The sequence below is a fragment of the Lotus japonicus genome, chromosome 1, assembly GCF_012489685.1.
Source record: "Lotus japonicus ecotype B-129 chromosome 1, LjGifu_v1.2".
In the NCBI taxonomy this organism is placed as follows: Eukaryota; Viridiplantae; Streptophyta; class Magnoliopsida; order Fabales; family Fabaceae; genus Lotus; species Lotus japonicus.
This window is the reverse complement of record NC_080041.1, coordinates 87,101,812-87,117,293: the sequence shown is the minus strand read 5'-3', so window position 1 is coordinate 87,117,293 and position 15,482 is coordinate 87,101,812. Positions and strand designations below refer to the sequence as shown.

The window sequence follows — 15,482 nt, the reverse complement described above, 5'->3', positions numbered from 1 at the left end:
GATTTATCATTGGACTTGATTCATGACAGGACATTAAGTAATCTTTCAGGCTCTCGGGATTGGTAGGGGTTGGAGGGCCTTCTGCACGTCACATGGATTGAAGGCAAGGGATGTGTTGACCTTCTTCTTAACCGGTGAAAAATTTGCTGTTATTAATGTTTTAATCCACCTTAAGCCGTGATAGAATGGCCTGCATGTTTTTCCTTCACGACCTGGATTGTATTTCTTGCTTTCTATCATGTATTGGACAAGTGTTGCTATTTTAATTAAGTTGCGATGGCATGTGTTGGACATGTGTTGGACAATTTCCTTTATCATCTGGTTTGTTGTCCATAATTTCACAATAATGAGTTGTGATATTATATATGTAGGAAACATGTTGTTTGAAAAAGAATTTGGTAACATACTCACCGTGCAAAGCACGGGTTTAGATACTAGTTAGGAATGACAAAAGTTAGAAGTTGGATTGCTATCAATGGCTTGCCCCCATTTATGCAATCTGCAGCCAAAAAAATGGGAATTTAAATGAACCACGCTCTCTCAATGGCTTGCTTCTCTAACCTCTTTTATGCTCAAGCTCTCTCATGGAATACCCCAAATGTCCTTCTCTATGAACCAACCATTATGCACTTCACCTAAAACTCATGCATCCTGCAAATTTTCAAAAGAAACACCATTTAGAAAAATAATGGGAGAATCGTAGATTCAAGTATATATACATATTAGCAGGTAGTCTTGTTCATTGAGAAAGACTATTTGTTCTAAATTCTAATAGTCTACTTCGAATAATTGCCATGTACTCTTTTTGTCAACATTACATTTAATATTGGTCTTAGCAGGCTACAACATGAACTAAAAAATTGTAATAGGATCATAGCATGGAATCAAAGGGTCAGAGATTAATTAGAATGGGGAAAAAATAATTATGAAGGCTTCGCATGCTTCTAACATGTGACATCAAATATATTCCATTTCCATGTTGAACACCAACTCTCATTGCTTTAAACAAAAGCCATAGAAAATATTAAAATGTATTAACATTATAAAAGCATCAATGTTCTTTTGGTGTAACTACTACAGTTGAAATTAGTCATCAAATATAATAGATATAATTTTATTCAACTAATTTCACATACCAAAAATTTTGTAGGCTATGCCTAGTAGCAGAGATCACCACAGCGAGTTCAAAATCAGAAACTGACCCCTCAACATCTATCCAATTTTCACAGTAGACTGCGTAGAAACCTTTTGGATAAAGCTTCTTCAACATATTTCAGTATATTTGTGTCCATACTGCATCTGCAATTGCAAGCATAAGGAATGAGAAATATATAGCATAGCCATACTCAAGCATAAGGTATGAGAAAGATAAAACATAGTCACTAAATATATATAAAAGTAATCACAAAGAAGCAACATCACAAAGATCACAATTGTATAATTGAATGATAGAGATAAACTTATAAGGTTAAAGCTTTAAATATAACTTTAAACCGAATATAAGATAATAACTAAAATATGAGCCTGAAATTTACCAATTATGAACTAAAAATCCTGAAAATGAACCTCTAGTCCAGTATTCGTATCCCTTGTAGCATTGGATGACTTTACAAACCTCTTCCCTGCAGAGAGAAATGAAAACAAATTACAACAAAAGATAGAATAGAGTAAAAAAGTGGGGGAAAAGGAGAGCTTCCACCTAATTTAAAAATTAAAGGAAAATGAACTCAAACTTTCAAAGTGTCCTCACCTTCATATCCATTCCAAATGTAAAGAACCACCAAACAAAGAAGAAACTGAGAAGTGGCAACATCAATTAAAAATACTACTTGATAATAAGTTCAATCTAGCAGCACAAAAAATATGTTGATATTCTAGCTTGAGTATAAAAAGACAACTAATGTAAAAGAGAAAGTATGTTGGTTACCTACTGCCACGCCAAAAAATCATCTAGCAGCACCAAAAATGCTAAAACCGGTGTCCAACTATGACTCATTCTGAAAACAGCTGATGCAATCGAATTTGAATATATGATAAATCAAATGTAATACAGATTCTTCTGCAACATAACGAATAGAGCTATATCAGATCGGATGATCAAATAAAAAATAGTTCTGTCATGAATCAACCCCAACAAAAATCATAACATGAAAACTTAAACATTTAATTGACTACAGTCAGTACACTATAATCTCACTCTGATTAACATGATGTATTTCTAATTTCCCTAAAATAAAAGGCATGACTGTAATCTCACTCTGAGAGAATAGGGGTCAGTTTTAAAACTTACCACTATAATGATTGAGGAAGAGGCATAGATGAAAAACAGAGGAAGGAAGGTGTCATCCAGCGCGCGGAGAAACCTAGAAAATACTTTCAAAGCTGGAATCAATGGAACATGAAAACCAGGATCTCCCTACAACCGAAGCCAGCAGAAGGATCTTCGATCGGAGCTCTCATCTTCGTCTCCTTCAATTGAAGCTAGCTAGCGAATGAAGAACCCATAAACCACTGAACCCAGAAGCCATCTCTAGTTCTCCTTCGTCTGATCTCTCATTTTCGTCTCCCTGTCTCGTGAATGGAGCTTGGAGATGGGAATAGGGAGATTTGAATAAGGCTTGTTGGGAAAGGATTTAGATATAAATTTCTCATAATTTTGATTTTGAAATTCAAATGTTAATGGGAGCTGTGCAGAGTTTTCCTTGGAAAGTGGTGGGGGGCGGTTGAAGAATTTTGATTAGGCATGGATGGAAGAGATTTATTGGAATGGGAAAAATATAATTATTAGAGCAGATAGTGGGAGAGAGAAGAGTGAGTGGAGTTTTGAATAAAGAAAATTTTCAAATAAGGGAATATGAACAATCAGTTTAGGAGAGCATTAAATGGGGATGCCTAAGTGGGAGAGAAAAAGATTTGAAAAAAAAAGGAGCAAATAAAGGAATGGGAAAAAAGCAATGTGATTCTCATATATAATTTATTTATTTATATAAAAAATTGATTTAAAAAGAAACGGGAGAAATGTATCTTGATTTAAATTTAAATAGGGTATAAATATAAACATGTGTTTTTCATATGACTTGAAGAGGAGAGAAAAAAAAACGTGGAGGGAAAGAATTAGAGGAGAGAATTAATAAGTCAATCTATTGGAGAGAGAAAGTGAAGGATTTAAATTGAAGGAGAGAGGAAATATAATAATACTCATCTGAATCAAGAAAGAAAGAATAAAAATGAATAAAATAATAGGTGAGAGGACATGTGGAAGCTTGAGATTGGTTGAAAGAGGGTTGGAGGGCTCTCCTTGCAGAAAAATTCTATGAATGATTCTGTTATAATATAAGTATAGATTCTCAGCCGTTGGTTTGATCTAATGGTTGAAAATTGATCCTCTCACTCTCACATAAGAAACCCTCCTCTCACTTGATCCATCCTCACAACACTCAAACTCATATTTACCCGATCTAATTATGCTAACGGTGATCAAATAGACCCTATATCCTCTGAATAAAATTGAATTGGGTCAGTTTTTTATTGGATAGGGGGAAATGAACAAAAGAGACATGACTCATGCTTGTTTGATAGAGGGCATAAAGCTTGGGTATGCTACTGTTGCATACTTGCACTACATTAGCTGCCATTGCAACCAAGAATGTATAATCTGAAACTGTAATCTTGTGGCCAGTGAACAACTCGTGCACTATAATGGGCAGGCAACAATGTGCAGAGATAAGCAGGAACAATCTGAAAAGGGCCCTTGTATACTACTGTGATTTCAAACTGGCCCAGATTTTAAAATGGCGATAATTTAGGAGAGTACTTAATTTCACAACTCGTTGATTTTAGGGTTTCAATTTCATTTTGCAGCGATGATGATGATGAGGCATATTCTCCGCTGCAAGAGTTTCTCTCCCTCTTCACCGCTTCTCCAACAAGTCTGTGAATTTTCATCATCTTCTCCTCCTCCTCAGCCACAGCCTAAGCCTCAGCCTCAGAGCCGCTGTGACGACCATTTTTATTTTTTTGGAATCCATGTGATCTTGGAAAAACTTTCTAACTATGGAATCCACCTTCCTCCCAATGGTTCATCTCTCACTATATCTGTATCTGTGTTTTAATTTTCTTTCGTTGTTCTTAAATTAAATTCTTGTCATCGCTTGTTTGTTTGTTGTATCAGTATCATCATACTTTTGTGTCTCACAAATTTCCTAAATTTTCATTTTTTATTTATTAATGGGCTCCTATATTATGAGATTAGGGGTCAGAGTCAGGGACCGTGTTTGATTCTATTTCTAGTCCATATAGCTTCAGGACTTTCTCCAAAGTTTCACTGATCTAATATTTTTTTTTGAAAAAAAAAATCATATTCAGCTTTGGAGAAGAAATATGATACTGAAGAAGAAGAAGATGATCACATCCAAAATGAGATGATGAAATTTGATACTATTATTAAAGAAGACAGCCTCAACTACTTTGACTGCATCCAATACGCCTACCCATACCACTACGACAACAACTCTGAGAAGAAATATGTTACTGAAGATGGAGAAGAAGAAGAAGATCACATCCGAAATGAGAAGATGAAATTTGATACTATTATTGAAGATGACACACTCTACTACGAGGACGACACCCACTATGAAGAAGAAGAAATCTCTGGAGGACATGTCTGTGGAGAAACTGAACAAACTCCATGATGTCTAAGTTTTATGCTTTGATCAAAACTTGATGTTTTAATTTTATGCTTTCTCAGTTTTATGGTGTTTGGATTTAGTACATTATGACCTATGAATTATGAGTTATGTTTTATGACACTTTAGAAATTTGCTTTTCTCTCATTGATTGATGCCTCTTGGTAGAGGGTGAAATGAAAAACCACTTTTATGCTATAGGAGTGAAAGTACTAAATCTCAGCATAGCTATGAAAATTTTTAAGCACAACGGTTACTGCCAAAAATTGCCTTCTATATGTATCCGTAACGTTAGGTGGTTATCTGGGCATTTCGGTAAGGGGTTGTTTGCTTTGAATTGGAAATGGAGGTAAGGTTGTTGGTTTGATGCACGGACTGGTATCATCATTGGACTGCTGGTTGTTGCTAAACATAGTGCATGTTTTCTTCTTTTGCTTCTTAATGTATATTAGACACTTAACACTTGGCAAGAAACAACTTGTCAAGAACATGATATTGGATGTATAACGGCTAATGACGCTTTAAGGTAAGACCCCAAAAATATCATTAGGGGCCTTGCCTTGCAGGGGAGGACATTTGCAAAATTATTTTATGTGAAGCAGATGAAGCCAATGAAGTTGCTCATCTTAAAGAACTTTACCATCGAAATGATCTTGAAGCTGTGATCAGAGCATTTGAAAGTCAGCCACCTCTGCATGCTAATCCTTCGGTGCTTTCTGAATATGTTAAAGCATTGGTGAAAGTTGATAGGCTGGATGAAAGTGAATTACTGAAGACTTTGCGAACAGGTAGCTATTTGAATAAAACTGCTTATTTTATTTTCACCGTATCCCCATATGATTGTGACTTGCTCTGTTTGTCTATGCTTCTTGCCAACATTGGCTTGCTGACTTTGTAACCTTGGTCTAGAAATAAGGTGTTTTTTTCACTAGCGGGAAACCCGACATATGCTTTTGAATTCTTGAAATTTTAATTAGAAAGCTCAGTTAGTTACTTTCTGTCTAAAGGAAATAAGGAAGTATTGTACCGTGGCGAATGTAAAATCAGTCTAGTAGCCGATTTAGATGTATTTCGCCCTATGAATCTTATGACATGATTGTGTTTAGGTTGGCTTGCAAAGTGAATGAATGTAAGATCAGCCTAATGGCCAAGTTAGATGATATTGGTTGTATAACTTAGATGTATATTGACTGTATATTGCTTTAGATGTATTCATCTTATGAGTCCTATTAAACGGCTGTGTTTGAGTCTGCTTACAAAGTGAATGCAAGATCGGTCTATTGGCTGATTTAGATGTATCCATCTTATCATATGGTTGTGTTTAAGTTGCCTTACAAAGTGAATGTATGATCAGTGTGATGGTCAATTTGGATGTATTCATCTTTTGGATGTGTTTAAGTCGACGTACGAAGTTAATGTAAGATCATAGTAAGGGTCGATTAGATGTATTCATCATATGACACTTAAGTGCTGAATTAGATTTAGGGTATTAGTTTTAACACCCCTAAATTAATCTCCCATCCTCCTTAATTTATGCACCAAAATGTCTCAAATACCCTTAAAATTTAATTTCATTCCAAACATATCCCTTTTCCTACCTTATCACTACTATCATCTCATGGTTTTCTTCGTTGCCACGCTTCACACTTAATATATGTGAAAACATTTGGGATACTTTGTAAGTGCGAACCGAGGTATGTTCATTCTCTCTTCATCTTCTTCCTTTCGTTTTAAGCGTTTCACACTTAATTAGTGAGTGTGAAACATTTTCCCACTTAGTGAGTCACAGTTAGTAAGTGTGAAAATTTCATTTTATCACTGTTGTTCGTATTTCACACTTTAGAGTGTGAATTTGGTTTGTAGTTCACACTTTGGAGTGAGAAATAGTTGTTCCGCTCACACTCTAAAGTGTGAAATTTACTTGTTTACGAATTTTTCTTTTTTGATTCTTACTCTTTTCCCTTTCAGGATAGCTAATCATGTCTCATGTGCTCATTGAGGAAGTCGATAATGTGGCTGAAGGGGTTCATATCAAGGTGAATAATGTGAAAGAAGTAGATAATGAAATGGATGCTATGAAAGAATGAGGTCCATATTGAAATGAAAATATAAAAAGGGTTCGGCTAACATGGAGCCCGAAAATCGGGCTCCAAAATTGGATCCCGGTGTTTGACCGGTGATCAACCTTAATTTCATTTTTCAATTTTTTTTTTTAAAAATTATTGATTTACATTAAAACTTAATTAATGAACAAATCTCAATTTAATTAATCAGACCAACCTCTCTTTTCTTACATGTACTCACTCAACTTCACCATTCTTCAAATCTTCCTTGTGCCATCATCGAATCCTCATCCTCACCATGCCATCATCAACCCATCTGCATCTTCATTCTTCCATGAAAAAATTTCATCTTCTCTTATTTGGGTTACATTTTATTTTGAAAAAAAATCATGCAAAAGCCCTGAAATCCCAAACCCATAATTAAGAACAAAAAACCATACCTTCAAACCCATAAACAATAACAAAAATCTTAAATCCAGACTTTTTTTTTGCAGCAGCAAACAATAAAAGGAAACTGTGAAACTAGTCATCACAGGTAAAATCATCAGGGCCGTTCAAGAAGAAGGAAACCTCCCCGAAGCCTTCTGGAAAAAAACACATCAGGGCCACCACGAAATCAGACCCGCTCACCTTCTCCACCCTCTCCTCCAGTTACTCTGATTTCTGTCTAGAAGAAGAAACACAAGGTTCAAGAAGAAGGGAACCTCGCAGATCTGCTTTTTTTTCCTTGTTTTGTCTCAGATCTGTATTTTTTCCTTGCTCTGTCTCAGATCTGTTTTATTTGTGGGAAAAAAATGGATCTTGCCTGGTATTCTTTTCATGAAGGTTGAAGGTAAAAGGAAGAGGTTGTTGGTCATGAAGGCAAAGTGGAGGACTTGGGTCATTGGTGGCAATGAAAAAGGCCTTTACTTGGAATATAAAAAAACTGAAAGCACAAAGATATGATTTTTGTGATTTAAAATAATGAGAATAAATTTCTGGGTGTCAAAAGAACGAGGTGAAGATCCGAACTGTGCTTATCGGGAGAATTTTTGGGGGATCCGATGAAGGTGTTGCGGTTGAGGTGGTTGAAGAATGAGAACGGGGGGAAAGGGGTTTGTTTACATTTGAAGAGGGGGTTTGTTTAAGATTTGACAATTTGAACAATGGGTTTTGGAGTTGGAGTTGGATTGAAGGGAAAGTAGTGTTTGGAGAATGTGGGACGTGAGAATCATTAATGGAAGGTTCTGGAGATTGAGTTTGTTGTTCTGGAAAAAGTGGATGAAGGTGGATGATGATGACTTATGATGATATGAACCCAGATTTGTTTTTCTATATGAGAGAGAGAGTTGAAAGATTTTCTGAATTTGTTTTTAATGAGGATGGTGAGAGTTTGGTGATGAGAATTTGAATGGATGGATGAATTGATGAATGAGTTTGGATGGATAAATTTCTAGGTTTGAGTTTTAGGGGAAGAAGATGAAGGTGGAAGATGAAAGAAGATTAAATTTTTATTAACTTTTATTATAATTTTCTAATTAAATATTTTTTTTTTAAAAAAAAGTTTTTTTTTTTTAAAAAAGTGAAGGGTGATAGCAGGTCAAAAACGTGGCTTCAAAATTGGAGCCTGAAAAATAGGGCTCCATGGTAGCGGGACCCATATAAAAAAACCAAAAATTATTTTTAAAAATAAAATTTTTAACAGTTCAATAATTCACACTCTTGAGTGTGAAATTTAATTATAAAAAAATAAATATTTAAAATTAAAAATAAAATTCTTAACCGTTGGTTCATTCACACACTTGAGTGTGGAATTTGAAAATGTTTCACACTCTTGAGTGTGAAATGAAAATATAAAAAAACGAAAAATTATTATTTTTAAAACTAAAATTCTCAACAGTTCAATAATTCACACTCTTGAGTGTGAAATTTAATTATGTTTCACAGTGATTTACATATGAACAAGTTTCCTTGATACACAAGTAACTGGGCAACATAATATCCAATACATAAGCAACTGGTCAATATATGGTTACAAATCAACATAATATCCAACAAATCAACATAATATTCAATTTCCAATATCCAACGCGCGGTGGTGGCGGCGTGGTGGGTCGGCGGGTTTCTCTTCAGTGGCGGCTGTGGGTGACAGATTTGCGTTGCTCGAGTGGTGGCTGTGGGTGAGAGAGCGTGGTTGGTGGCGGCGTGGTGGGTCGTCAGCGTCGTGGCTGGGCGGCGAAACGTTTCACTTCAGCGGCGTGGTGGGTCGTCGGCAGCGTGGTGGTCGTAGGCGTCTTGGTGGGTGGTTGCGGCTCACTTCAGTGGTGGCTGTGGGTGAGAGAGGAGACTTTGTGAGAGAAGAATGAGTGAGAGAGAGGGAAATCTGAATATTAGGGTTAGGATTATTGGTTATAAGAGAGGGCATTAAAGGAATTTAGAAAAAAGGAGGGTGTGAGATTATTAAGGGGGTGTTAAAACTAATGCCCTTAGATTTATTCATCTTATAATGTGTCTTTGTTTAAAATGTGGAACACCCATGAATGGAAAATGCGTAAAATTTGAAAATAGACATATGCCATGATATAAGATAGTCAATTGATTGAGATTGCATAGATTTTTTTTATTTGATTTAAGTTTTGTTAAGATTTGCTAGATTTTTTACCCTAACTTCCAATTTTTTTATCTAAATTTTCAATTCTTCTTCATAACTAAAGACAGGTTAACATTATCTCGTATTACATGACACTATCATGTGGAACTTAATGTATATTTTTTTCTTCATAAATAATTAGAAAATCTCACCTATTGGTAAATATAAAGAAAGAGATAAACATAAAATTTTAATAGTCTGGTGTTAATTATCCACATGAGAGGCACATCCAAGTTAAACTAATGGTAATGGTAATGGTAAATGGTAATGATTTTTTAAAATGTGCTTTTACTTTTGTTGGTTCAAATAGTTTTGGGTTTAGGTAGTTGTGTGAGTTAGCTAAAAAACCAATGAGAAATCAATGTAATGATTCTCTAATTAATCAAACGATTATTTGAGGGAGATTATGTTTCTCAATGCAGGTTCCTAAGATACTCTAAAGAGAGTTTCATAATTGCTAATTAGATATTGAAGATGAAGTAGATCTATATAACTAAAGGTAACGACTAAAATGAGTAAGTAAAAGACTTAAAGGTTGAAAGAGAGTTTCATTATTTCTAATTAGATATTGAAGATGAAGTAGATCTATATAACTAAAGGTAACGACTAACATGAATAAGTAAAAGATTTAAAGGCTAAAAGTAAATGTTGAAAATAAAGGCTGCAATATGATAAAAATCTAAAATAAAGTAAAGTGCTAGAAAAGTAAAAGAATGAAAGTAAATGACTTAGGCAATACATGATATTTGTAGATTGTATTGATTGTTTAATTTGAATTGTTTTCTTTTATAAATGACCCTTCCGTATTTATAAGGAGTAATTCGGCTAACTACGTATAACAACAAGCCAAACCCATGTTCTGCTTCTCGCAAACCCTCATAAATCGTGAGGTGTTAGTGTTTTACCTTTCATAGCCAGCCTGGAAAAAAAAACTGTAAACCGGTTTTTTTTATATCGGTTGGTCCAATAGTGAGAAAATACACTTCCTATTATTAAGAGACTGGATTTGTTGCTATTGCGCCCGTGAGAATATTCTAAAAGCTTTGAAATATCTTTTCCTTTCTGTCCAAACTTCTGAATCTGTCCACAAACCTTGTTCAAGTACATCATTATTCCCACTTAGCCGTTTTGTCTGGTCGTACTAGCGGACCTCGACTGTTCTTTTAACGAATAGTCATTATACTGTGGTTATTTTGTCTTTTAGACCGACAAAGTAGTCGTTACGGATTTTTAGGTGCTAACAACTTTAAATAAAAAAATAGCACAATGTATATTAATAAGTGATTAATTCAAGTGGTAGATGATTAATTATCTTTATCTGAAGTTTCAAATTTGTATAAGAAAGAATTTGAGTAATGATTTATTCACACCTCACTTTCTTTTCCATCTCATTTCCACACATTTTATTTCAATATCTCTCCTCATTTCCTATCACATCATATATCATCAATAATCAATAATAATAATACTATTAAAAGAGCAAAGGTTCAAAGGACCAAATGCTGAGATGTCAGCTCCTCATACATTCTGCTTTTTCATGCATTCTTAGAATTAGTGGAATTCCACATGTCAAACTAACAGCCCTTCTCACATCTTCCCTGTACACGTGGCATCTACATAACTTTGCTGATTTTTTTTAAAACAACCCCTCTCCATCCTCTCCCCCACTATCTTTCCCTTATTATTAATAACTCATCTCTTCCACTATTTTCTTTGAATTTAATTGCTGCCCCATTTACGATGGCTCCCCCATTCACGATGGCTTTAGTTATTCTTTTTATTACTTTCAAAAAATAATTATTCTTTTTATCAATCAATTGTTATATTCGTAATTTAATATTTTTTATCAATCCATTATTTTTTTTGTGTATCAATCTTTTCTATATTAATTTTTTGAAAGTATCTTTTCTATATTAATATATTTGGATCCTTTTTATTTTCTGAAATTATGGGTTTAAATAAATTTATGATATTTTTTAATTTACAATTTATCTCAAACTTTTCAGATGTGATTCACTTAATAATTTGTTACATATCAAACTTTTGTACCGTAATATATTTGGATCCTAATTTACTTTCAGAAAATATGGATTTAAATAAATTTATAATATTTTAATAGTATTATTGATTATTGATCGTTGATTGATACCTTGGAAATTAACCAGACTCCCATTCTAAACGTTTCTCTCTCCCCAACGTAAGCTGCACTCAGACATTAAACAGAGCTCTATTCCCATCATCCTTTCCCCACCATCATTTCCCCCTAATCAACTCAAACACGCGTGATGCTTCTCCCTAAATATGGCGATCCAAATCCTGTGGATGTTTACCCAAGGTGGCCATTTATTTGATTCCAGCCGCCCCTCAACCTTACCCGAGGTTAGTTTTCGGAACTCTAAATCCCTAATTCATTTCATTAAACCCTAATTCGAATTTGGGGGTGCTACCATCCTCTCTCTAATTCCCCTATTTAAAGACCATCTATGCTGTTGAATCCATCATCCTCCGCCTTTTATTTCCTCAAGAACATTCCGCTATAATTCATTAGTTGACATTCTGCTATAATTGTATTCCCCTTTGTTGTATTATATATGATTTAATCCAAATATTATTCTAGGGCTGGAAAATCCATGCTACTGTCCGGAAGTCCCTGGCGTATAGGTTTCAGCCTTTGATCACAGAGGGTCGTGTCTATCAGATATCGTACTTTAGTGTTGGTGAAAATGGTGGCGAGTTCAGGACAACAACGCATACCTATAAGGTTAACTTTGAGATGCACACCACTGTGAGATTGGTCACAAACACTCCTATAACCATGAGTCCTTATTCTTTCACTCCTCTTTCTGACATCCGGTTCAATGAACTAGATTCATCTTATCTGATAGGTTCAAATCTTTTGCAAACTCTGAATTCCCTTATTTTGTTTTTAGATTGAAATTTCTATTATTGATTCTTATTTATTTAACAACCTTTTACTTCAGATGTTATTGGGATTCTTACTGGGTCCCGTGGCGAGCAAGAATTTGAAAACGATGGAAAACTACAAAAGCGAATTACTCTTGAGCTTTTTCAAGATGGGTGAGGCAACATTCCTATGATTTATTAAACTTATTGATTATTCTGTTGCTTTTTATATATGTGCTTAAATAATGTTTGAGATTTACGATGTGCAGTGTTCGTCTTGAGTGTGCATTCTTTGGAAAATATGTACCAGAGATTCTTGGACAATTAGCATCCGGAGATATGACTAATGCAGTTGTTGTTGTGCAATTTGCAAAGATTAAACCATTCAGAGGTTGTCACATGATATATTTGCTCATTATGCAGTCTGTACTAAATTTATATATTGTTTTAACATGTATTGTGCATGTCAGGGATACCTAGCATTCAAAATGTGTATGGAGCTACAAAGATCCTGTTTAATCCTGATGTTGAAGAGGCAGCTCCACTTTGTGAAAGGTTATTTATTGTTGAAAGCATTGGTTCTCATGTGTTGTCCAGTATAGTAACTGAAATGCTGATTTTTTCCTTGCAGGTTTTTTGAACTGAATGACCCTGCATCCCAAGTCTTGAGTCAGCTACAAGACTCTTGAAAAGATCCCATTGCTGAAGATTTCTTGAACCTTACTGAAGGGAAGACAATTGAGCAGATAAAGGTTTTAACAGAGGTATTTTTTCTTATAATAAAGTTAATTGTAATATTTTTATTAATTCTGACTATGCTTACATTAATTTTCATGTATGTCTTTATTCTTCAGAAGTCTACATGTGTTGTCCTGGCTACAGTTAAGTTCATTCCTGAAGGTCCTTGGTGGTATCCCGCATGCAAGTGTAACAAGAAGGTGTATTCCGCTGACGGAATGTTTTTCTGTGAGAACTGTGTTCGCCATATGGTTTTATCAATCCCCAGATATAAGCTGCAAGTCAGAGTTGTTGATACCTCAGAATCAACAACCTTTATTTTCTTTGATCAAGAGGCATCTGTCCTTCTTAATAAACCATGTGCTGCTTTAGGTAAAGAACCAACCAAGGTAAGTAATGTACTATTAACTCTTTTATTTATATGAATTCGTTATGGGGCTGATGTTTATTCATTTTTCATTTTTTAGGATCCTGCTGATTTTGATGTTCCTGCTGATATTTTGGAACTCATTGATCAAACATTTCTATTCAAAATTGAAGTCAATAACAACTCAAACTCAATATTTGAACCATCGTACTGAGTTAATAAAATTTGCTCTGACTCAGAGGTTATGTGTCAGTTTCAGGCATCCCTTCCCTCTATTGATGGTTTTTCTCCATTATTGATTATGGGGACCCCTACTTCAGTGCTGAAGGGTGAATCTTCATCTTCAAGGATAGTGAAGGTAAACTTTACTTAGAATTCAACTTCAGTTTTTGATGTAATTGTTTCAATGATTGTTAATTTAAATTTTGAAATAAATTCAGGATCTTAATGCCGAGTTTGTTAATGCTGGAAATTCCAAGATTGTGGAGACGTCTAATTCTCCTGCTGTTGACTTGAGTTCGGATACTCAGCGAATCTATGTTGTCTCTTCTGATCCAACTCCAAATGTTAAAGTAAATTTTTTAGAAGTTATAATTATGCTTCTTAAATTTATGTTTATTATTAAGTTCTCTTTTGTACATTGATATTTATGTATTCTATTTTAGATTGTTGGAGATAAGTCTGCAAAACATGATATGACACTAAAAGAAATTGAACCTGCTGTTGAATTGGACATCAATAAGGCTGTTGAGTCTGATGGTTCCCCCACCTCTCAATCTCCTCGAGCTGCTGTTGTTCCCCTTGCTTGCATTAGTTCAACTAAGAAATCTACTAAAACATATTTGAAGTCTAAGGAAAAGGTTTATAAAAGATATTACTGTTTTTCCATTTAATTGTTTCCTGACTTTATATACAGCAAAGTAATTGAATCGTTATCATGTCTCTTTATATTGTAGAAGAATAGTGTTGGTGATAAATCTGCTGAAGCTATCCAAGTTGCTGAAACTGCTAAAGAGCCTGAAGTGGATATCTCTGTTGAAAGCCAGATTTCCCCTCCCTCCAAGCGTCCATCACCCCCTGATGCTGAAGTTGTTGGAGTCTCAGTTGCTGGCAAGAAACCCCTGAAAGCTTTGAAAAAGGAGAAGATCTGTAGATTGTTTTTTGTTGTGTTGGCTGTTTTGATGTTTTGTTATTGTGGTTGTCTTTTCAAGATGTTAAGTGTGTTGTTTTGTAGTCCTGGATGTTAGTTATTTCGTCAGTGTGGTGTTTTCCGATTTTCAATTTCATTTCAATCTTAATGTTCAATCTGCCTATTATTAGTATGTTTTGGGATGGCAGATTAGTTTATTTAGGTCTCTATTTTGTTGTCTTTTGGTCTGAACGAAAATGAATTGAATGAAAGAAGAAGTTATTTCGAGTCTCAAATTCCATTTTACCCTGTTTGTTTTATTATTTATTGTTTTTGCAAAAAATGTTATTCATAACCCTTTATCGGTTCATGATACTCCAAAAATAAATTACAATTTTATATTGTTTGTTAGATTGAAACTCCCCCATAATGAAATCATACCCTAAGTTTATATCATTCATTGCGACATAGTGTAGAACCTCAAATTGTTTTCATAATGGAGTTGTTCTTATTTGATGGTTTATTCAAAAGAATATCATTGCATGATTTAATCTATACAGGTGTATGCTCTTCTATTCATGGCAACCGTTTAAATATTTTGGTCAATTGGTGTAAATTTATGTTTTTTTAGAAGTCGTCGTCATATTGTTGCGCTGGTTTATACTTATTTATTTATTTATAAAGTATGAATTGATTGATATATACTCCGCCGTGCAACGCACGGGTGAAAAATCTAGTATTATTCATTTCTCAATTTATCTTTCTATTTATTAAGGTAAAGGTGGAAAAATAGTGTCAACAACTCATTATTGGAAAAAATGACCAAAAGTGCTACTCTATTAATTGTAAGTTGAATGTTTGTTAATATGATGTAGAGTTGACTCTAGCAAATGTCATGATTGGAGAAACATCATTTAAATAGATGCAACAAAATCATTGAAACTTAAAAATGTAACTCATCAATCAT

General features: G+C 34.4%; 1 protein-coding gene, 1 long non-coding RNA gene and 1 pseudogene across 7 annotated transcripts; 2 read left to right on the top strand and 1 right to left on the bottom strand.

Moving 5' to 3' along the window:
• Positions 1-336: 336 nt before the first annotated feature.
• On the bottom strand, positions 337-2,842 carry LOC130727419 (uncharacterized). 6 transcript variants are annotated; one of them, XR_009015278.1, is made up of 6 exons: positions 2,291-2,837; positions 1,928-2,059; positions 1,751-1,846; positions 1,536-1,622; positions 1,137-1,299; positions 337-651 (listed from the first exon to the last, which is right to left on the bottom strand). It is a non-coding gene; the product is annotated as an uncharacterized LOC130727419 (long non-coding RNA). The 6 variants fall into 6 exon arrangements; XR_009015275.1 differs by having other exon boundaries at positions 1,751-1,796; positions 2,291-2,834; XR_009015276.1 differs by having other exon boundaries at positions 1,536-1,846; positions 2,291-2,841.
• Positions 2,843-3,586: 744 nt separating this feature from the next.
• On the top strand, positions 3,587-4,885 carry LOC130727418 (uncharacterized). Its single transcript, XM_057578546.1, has 3 exons — positions 3,587-3,753; positions 3,862-4,077; positions 4,366-4,885. Exons 1-3 carry the CDS (start codon positions 3,714-3,716, stop codon positions 4,689-4,691), a joined length of 582 nt encoding a protein of 193 aa, XP_057434529.1. The 5' UTR covers positions 3,587-3,713; the 3' UTR covers positions 4,692-4,885.
• An 8,352-nt stretch (positions 4,886-13,237) lies between these two features.
• LOC130710299 (uncharacterized) lies at positions 13,238-14,729 on the top strand (annotated as a pseudogene).
• Positions 14,730-15,482: the final 753 nt, after the last annotated feature.